Source organism: Montipora capricornis, chromosome 2 (assembly GCF_036669925.1).
Source record: "Montipora capricornis isolate CH-2021 chromosome 2, ASM3666992v2, whole genome shotgun sequence".
NCBI lineage: Eukaryota > Metazoa > Cnidaria > Anthozoa > Scleractinia > Acroporidae > Montipora > Montipora capricornis.
This window is the reverse complement of record NC_090884.1, coordinates 21,552,191-21,559,690: the sequence shown is the minus strand read 5'-3', so window position 1 is coordinate 21,559,690 and position 7,500 is coordinate 21,552,191. Positions and strand designations below refer to the sequence as shown.

Genomic DNA, 7,500 nt, shown 5'->3' with positions numbered 1-7,500 from the left:
GTGCGTATACGTTTATCAAAGTCAGTTGTTTCCCGTTTGTAGTCATGTCACAAACTAGAAAGCGTCCCCCGGGATCAGAATATGTTCGCGAAATTTGAAAAGAGAAGTTATTGTTAAACAATATAATAACACCTGCCTTTTTACTAGTGCCACAACTGAAAAGAGCTTGGTACCCCCATTCGGCCCGCCAATCATGCATATTGTTTTCCGTACAGTGAGCTTCTTGGATGAAATAAATCGATAACTGCTTCTTTCGAAGCCAGTTAAAGAATTCCTGTCGCTTAGTCTTGTCTCCTAAACCCCTAGCGTTTATTGAACCGATTCTAAGTTCCATTCCTTTTGTTATTATTAAGACGAGAGAGGAATTTAACAGTTTTCCCCCCAAGGGTAATGAGACGGTAAATTATTCTGATATGTGTCTCTGAAATGTAGCATACCCATTTAGTGCAAAGTAAAGCGTACAGACGACTGTAATAATAAAGAATAAAGTGCATCACAAATAAACTGAAAGGGAGCAAAGAACCTTGTGTATACCAACAGAAAGACATATACTAAAACTGATAAACTGATTAAAGGGTTAAAAGATAATTTGTTGCGGGAAAAGTTCGTAGCTCTCAGTTGCTTTGTAAATTGTAGAGACGCTCTCCACCAGCCGTGAAACATTCCAAAACAGTTATAAGTTATCTAGATCTTCTTCAGAAAAAATTCTTACGGGGGCGCCTTCAGGCGAGGTTTTAATGTACATCTTACCGTCCAACGTCCAAACACTAGTAAGCGTTCCTTCCTGCCTTCGTTTGTTGGCTTTTCCGACCATCCTTCTCCTGTAAGCTGTAAGGTTCTCATTAACAAAAATTCGGTGCTGTTGTCCAGAGGAAGCGTAACTTGGAAAAAGATCCGAGATTTTAACATGCTTTAATTTAACGCGTTCCTTGTAAATTTTGGACTTTACCTTGTGACTGCAAAATTTAACTATAATAGCCGTGCCCCTCCTCAGCTTGTGAGAAATCTCGATGTCCTCGGGCTCTACAGTTATGTTCAAAGCTTCGGCCACTTTAATGACTGCCGTATCCGTATCCGAATATGCATTTTGTGGTATTCCGTGTATTTCTAGCGAGTTCTTTCGCGTGTATTGTTCCAAATCGTCGAAAGCAGACCACAATTGTTCAGTTTCTTTCTTCTGCCCTCTAAAGTCATCTTTCACCGCTTTCAGCTCTCTCCTCGTTTCCTCCAGAAAATCTTTTAAGGTCTTGTTTTCGTTCTTCGTCTTTAGCAAGGAGTCCTTCAGATCATTGAGTTCCTTCTCATTAAAATTTGCGGAGTCTTTTAATTCTTCAATTTCCTTCCTAAGTTTTAGATTTTCGGTGAGTACAGCCGCTATTTGGATCTGAATATCCACCAATAACTGCTTGATTTCGAGGAGGCTTGGCTGTTCTTGTTCGTTTATCTTGTGTATAGATTCTTCAATTCCTGCACCATTGTCGGCGGCCATATTGGCCGTCTTCTTCGCAGTACTTGTCTCGGCTTCTTCTACCGAGCCACGATCGCCTCTCTTACTTTTCTTTGCGGGCATTATCATTTGCAAAGGCGCATTCTTACTCTAGAAGATTTATACTATAATTATAGAATTATAGAAGCATCTACTGTGCAAAACTAGGTGGATGTCAATGAAACACGTCCGGCCACCATGATCTACCGCGCAACTCCTAAAAAAAATAACGTAGGTTGTTAAAAGTTGACCTAGGTTAAAAAAAATTACCTGAATATAAATTTGACCTGTAACATATACAAGTGCTCAGTTGGACCTTTACGCAGACGATACGACTGTCACCGCTTTTGCGGATGTAAAAAACTTAGCCACCTTAAGTTCATCTCTAAATAAGTCTGTCTCTGAAATTCAATTATGGGCTTCAGCAAATAAGCTCCCATTAAATGAAGACAAGACTAAAGTACTCATGACCACTGGGAAAAGATGTGTAGCTAACATTAATGGAAGTGACATAGATGTTACAGGGCTCGAAATTAACGAATTTTGCGACAAGATACGAAAATGTAGTAATGTTGCAATTTTCGCAAATTTTAGTTGCAAAATTGCCGCGCTGCATTGTGTTGTCAGCGGTTTAGCAAAAAAAGATGAGCCCGCAATACTTGTGTGTAAAGAAACCGCTACAAATGGCGAATGATCGAAGGAATGGAGCTGTGCACGTAACATCCCAGCTAAATTACTCAACAATTATGCTATCTTCAGAGAAATTTCACAGTGAGAAACAAAATAATTTTGTCATTTATTTATTTTAGCAAAAGTAGCAGCAAAGTGGCAACTGCTAACCCTTTTGTTTCGAAAGAGCGAAGGTGACAACAAGTCGCAAATTTGCGACTTCTCCAGATAGTTTAGTCGCAAAGGGAAAAATTTAGTTGCAAATGCGACTATATTGGTCGCAATTTTGAGCCCTGTGTTATCATAAATGGAAAACAGCTCAGTAATGTGGACTGTGCTACCTTATTAGGCATAAGAAATTGACAGCAAATTTTCATTTAAGGACGTTCACGCCAATTGTTTCTGCGCATCCTTACTGCGCACGCAAATGCACACGCCACGTCATACAGGAGCGCGCGCGCTAAGTACTAAAATAAGAAATGATAGGGCAAAAGGTCATTGCTATAGCTTTGCCTTGATTTAACGGTCTTGGACGTTCGGTGACCCCTATTTTTCTCTCCAGAAACGGATTTTATTTACAATTATCTTCATGTTGTCCAAACATGAACAAAAAATCAATGTGGGAAGTTAAAAAAATTTCAAGATTTCTGCTCACGGGACATCGCATCCTGCCATCTTGCGGCTGCAAGGTGCGTGAAACTGTGGTCGCTAAACGCGAACTTGATCCTCACCAGTTGACTAAATTCACTTAATAAGTCCACTTAAACAATATTTGGCAGAGAAGATTTCACTTCAAAGATTTAATTGCAATATATTTGGGTTTACAGGCACTGGCCTTATTCGCCAACGAAGCCCGATTTTGTCACATTTTAAGTGTTTTTCCGGGCATGTTCTCTCCAAAACGAAGTCGGTGACCCCCCATTTTTTTTACATTTCTGACATAACTAACTCATCATCTTACAGTGGTAAAAGTTTCAGAAAAAAATCAATGTTGAAAAATTTTCAGGCGAACGTCCTTAATGAACATATTGAGAAAGTTTGTAAAAAGTTGGCCTCTAGAATTGCAATACTGCGTAAGATTCGAGCCTGTCTACCTCTTAAACAGCGACTTCAGTTTTATAATAGCATTATTCGCCCTGTTATGTCATACGCTAATGTTGTTTGGGCAAATTGTGATAAAGAGTCGGTTTATAGGGTCTTACGATCGCAAAAACATGCAGCACGCATTATTTCTTATGCCGATCGCATGACACCATCAGTTGCTTTGTTTAACAAGCCAGGTTGGATTCCGTTTTATGAGCAGCATAAGATAGATAAATGCTTAATAATGTATAAGCGAATTAATGGGCATTTGTCGAATTATCTAAGTGAACACTTAATTTTGAATAATGAGCGGCACTCCCGCAACACTAGATACTCAAGCATTAATGCTGTTTGTCCTAAATATATAAGAGAAACAGAGAGTGGACGGTCTTTCGCTGTTTCGGCAACAAGACTGTGGAATAGTATACCAGTTGAAATTAGGAAACTAGGTTCTGTAGCATGTTTTAAAAAGAACATGTTTGCCAAGATTTTTAACGAACAACAATGTTTGCATCATTTCATCATTTGATTGAATCTTGTATTATTTTAAATGTTTATATATTTTAGCTTACAATATTTGTTAGATTGTAAATAGTTGTGTATTTTGTGAGGGCCACAAGTTTATTAGCCTTTGCCTATTGAGTGTTTCCCTCTTAAATAAAGGCTTTACTTACTTACTTACTTACTTACTTATTTACAGTCCCTGTGGTATGACATCATAGACTTCCTGTTTTACCGAGAATGTGAATATTATATTTAAAGGCATTTCAACTTTGCTGACAAACTTTACTCATAAACTTTACTAATTAAATTTTTTCGCTTTGTAACAGATTCTAAAAGCAGATTTTGAAAACAAATTCTAAAAACAAATTCTAAAAACAAATTTTGCAAACAATTAATATATTAAATCAAATTTTGTATAAAGTATTTATAACAGTTTTTGTGAATAGATTTTAGAACAACATTATTTTACAAACAGATTTTGTGAATAGTATTATTTTTTCAGCCTAACTTCATGCTTCGCTTGTGTCCAGCATTGGATAACATTTGTTGAAAAAAGGAAAACAATATTTCCTCAAGGCTCCGCATTTTCTCTGTATTTGTTTTCAAAATTTTTATTCAATATTTTTATTCAGCAAGAATTTCAAATTTGTATAATTATATATTTGATTTCAGATTAGTAATTTGAGGAAAAATTTTTGAATTTTTTCATGGGTCAATTTATTTTCGAGGCCCCCAATTTTCAGTATTTGTTTTCAAATTTTGAATTTTTACGCTGGTACTCCCAACTCCTATACTACTATTATCATGCTACTGTTCCTTCAAATTGTTGCATTTTCATTGCAAACTGACTGGTCTAGCTGAACAGTTCTAACAAAAGGAAAGTGCCCTAATATTCTGTGAAGGAACAATTTAACCTGTAAGTACTCTGTGGAAATCAACTTTAGAGAGACAGTTTGTCTGTTCTTCCCAGACTGTTTTCGTGTAGTTCCACCGTTTTCTCAGTATGCCTGAAACTGAGAAGAATTATTGGTTGAATTGTTTATTCTTATAGAGACTTTGCTGCCCAGTAATTTTCCTGACAAAGTTATGAAATTGTTTAAGGCTTAGGGTTTTAAATCCAGTAGAAATTTAATTTTTCCTTGAAGTTCATTTCCCTTTCGATTTAAGGCTGTGATTTGGGTTTTCATTTTGACTCCTTTACAGTTTTTTTTCTCAGCTTACATAAATGTACATGTACATCAGGTAACAGGCCAGGACTTAAGTAACAGCTTTCACAAAACGTTAACATGCATTTTTTCTCTTTCTTTTTGGTAGAGTGATCATGCCTGTAAAGTACTTCATAATCATTTATCATTGGTACTTTCTTGTTCTGGTGATGTAATGGACCAAGCCCACAGACTGCTCGCAAAGTACACAGGATCTGTAGCAAGTCAAATCAGGGACAAACTTCAAGGTATTATTATTGAGAGGCTCATTTGTCATTTTCTCTATATTTATTTAGACTGTGTTGTTTTTTAATGATTAACTTTCGACCTTGAGTTAGGGTGCAGGGACAGTGCAGTGGTGAGAGCATGCACCTCCCTCCAATGTGGCCTGTGTTCGATTCCCAGACTCGGCGTCATATGTGGGTTGAGTTTGTTGGGTCTCTACCCTGCTCTGAGGGGTTTTCTCTGGGTAGTCTGGTTTTCCCCGGTCCTCAAAAAACAAAGTTGATTTGATTTCATTTTACAGTGTCCCCAATTAGTGCCCCAACGCCAGAAGATCAGACACTTAAATAAGTTCCTTTCCTTTTTTTCCTCACTATGTTTGATGTGGTCACGTTTTTTTTAAATTTTCATTTAATGGCTGTAATGATGATGCAGACAAATGTCACAATGTGCTTGTCTTACAGTATACAGTACCTTGTGAACTAGTGTGGTTTATAAAAACCCCATGCACCAGGGCATTGTTGATCAGTGGCTGTGAGAAACTATTTGCTGAAAAGGAGTACAGGTAGTGAAGCTTGAGTGATGCAAAGAGTTTCTCACAGTGCAGTGAGAAACTTAATATGCATTTTTTAAAAATGGGGCTTAATGGGGATTTGAACCTGTGACTGTGATTGCTGTAATACATTTAACTGTATATGAAATATCATTGTGGACTGCAGCTGCACAGTTGAAAATACATGTATTGATGTTGGAGCAATCATCATAGTGAAATAAGCAACAGATGCAGTTGATATGGAAGGCTAAAAAATTCTAGGCTTGAACAGGATTTAAACCCATGAACCTGTGATTGCACTACATGTTACTCTACCATTAAAGCTATCAAGCCACATACAAGCAAGGTGCAGTGCAATTGTATGGTCATGGGTTTGAATCCCACTCAAGACTGGACTTTTTTCAGTCTTCTTTTGCAACTGCACAAGATTCTCATCAGTTGGTTGCTAATATGATTCTCAAACCTTTGTTATTAGGTGTTCTTTATCAGTCTGTGGCAGGCTCCATTTTGTCCATACTTATCCATTCTCTGATACTTATGCCACTGGAGATTGTTAAGCCACTGCTGCCTTCATTTTTGGCACTTATACCATCAATAGATAGGTTGAATAAAGTTCTTCCAGCTGCAGCTTTATTAGAGGAGCAAGAGCTGGAGTGGCCAGTTCAAGGTAATAATTAACAATTATTCCATGAGCGCGCGTTGGATATGAGATGATAGATAGTCAACGAGGCGTGTAGTGCCGAGTTGGCTGTAATCATCTCATATCCAACAAGAGCGAGTAGAATAATTGTTTTATTAAAAATGCCCCCAAAATATTGAAAACTAGACTACAATAAAAGTAAAAAGGCCCAAAAAATCATGCATATGCTTGCCGTGTTTGTAGGTCATGGTATAATGGCTCATAACCCATTATGGCTTAGCCAATCAAAACTCTCGAATTGCATTATCCAATGATCCAGTTTTTAATAATAATAGTTATTATAATAATGATATGGCTTTTATAATTATTATGGAATAATAGCATGGTTCTGTAATCTGTTTGATGTACTATTGCCCCTGTAGGTACTCCTGCAAAAATTGACCCAGCTGCTCTTCCACTTACCCAGCCTGCAGCTAGCTGGGTATGGCTAGTGGATCTAGAGAGATCCATAGCTCTTCTTGTGGGACAGACATTAGGATCTATGTTAGGAGGACCACCAGTGTCTCGTGAAGAGAAAGATTGTGAAAAGTGGCTTAATTCTCCGCTACTAGGAAATGGTCTGGAAGACAGAGATCCAGAACGAGGTTAGTATTAGATTTCAGTGCATCCTACTTTACGTTTATTTGTGGGTTTAAAATAAAGTGCACAGGTGGGTGATCAACAAACTTGTTTAACAATGTTTAGCTGCCACTTTTTGTTTGCAACAGAAAAGGCCATGGTTGTGTCACTGTCAAGTCTTATGAATGACTCTGTGCCTGATAAAGTAGATGTGACTAGGTTTAACCTTCCCCTGGACACATTGCTTTTGCTGGATTTGGCACATGGACCTGAATCAGATCCTGTCAAGGTTATGTGGTGCAAGCTGCAGACATATGCCAAAAACGAGGTAAAAAATTAATATAATTATAGTCCTAGAAACTTGAAGGCTTAGTGACGCAAGACTGAATTTCATTGAGCATAATATTAAAGTACATTGTCTTTATAATTGTAGTAGGAGTTTAAGCCTATCATGAGATTAAAGCTTTTCACATTTTGCAATAATTGCAACAGAATACTATGACTTCTATTATGAACAGCT

The 7,500-nt window shown here is 37.5% G+C and overlaps 1 protein-coding gene across 1 annotated transcript in view; it reads left to right on the top strand.

Annotated features, from left to right (window-relative positions):
* LOC138039075 (probable E3 ubiquitin-protein ligase HERC1) overlaps positions 1 to 7,500 on the top strand; it is a 98,520-nt gene that overhangs the window by 90,878 nt on the left and 142 nt on the right. The window contains exons 17-20 of the mRNA XM_068885243.1: positions 5,057 to 5,195; positions 6,198 to 6,389; positions 6,785 to 7,006; positions 7,130 to 7,500. The exon at positions 7,130 to 7,500 is cut by the window's right edge and continues 142 nt beyond it. Of these exons, the coding sequence (XP_068741344.1) occupies positions 5,057 to 5,195; positions 6,198 to 6,389; positions 6,785 to 7,006; positions 7,130 to 7,320 (744 nt within the window). The 3' untranslated portion in view covers positions 7,321 to 7,500. The remainder of the gene's footprint in view (positions 1 to 5,056; positions 5,196 to 6,197; positions 6,390 to 6,784; positions 7,007 to 7,129) is intronic.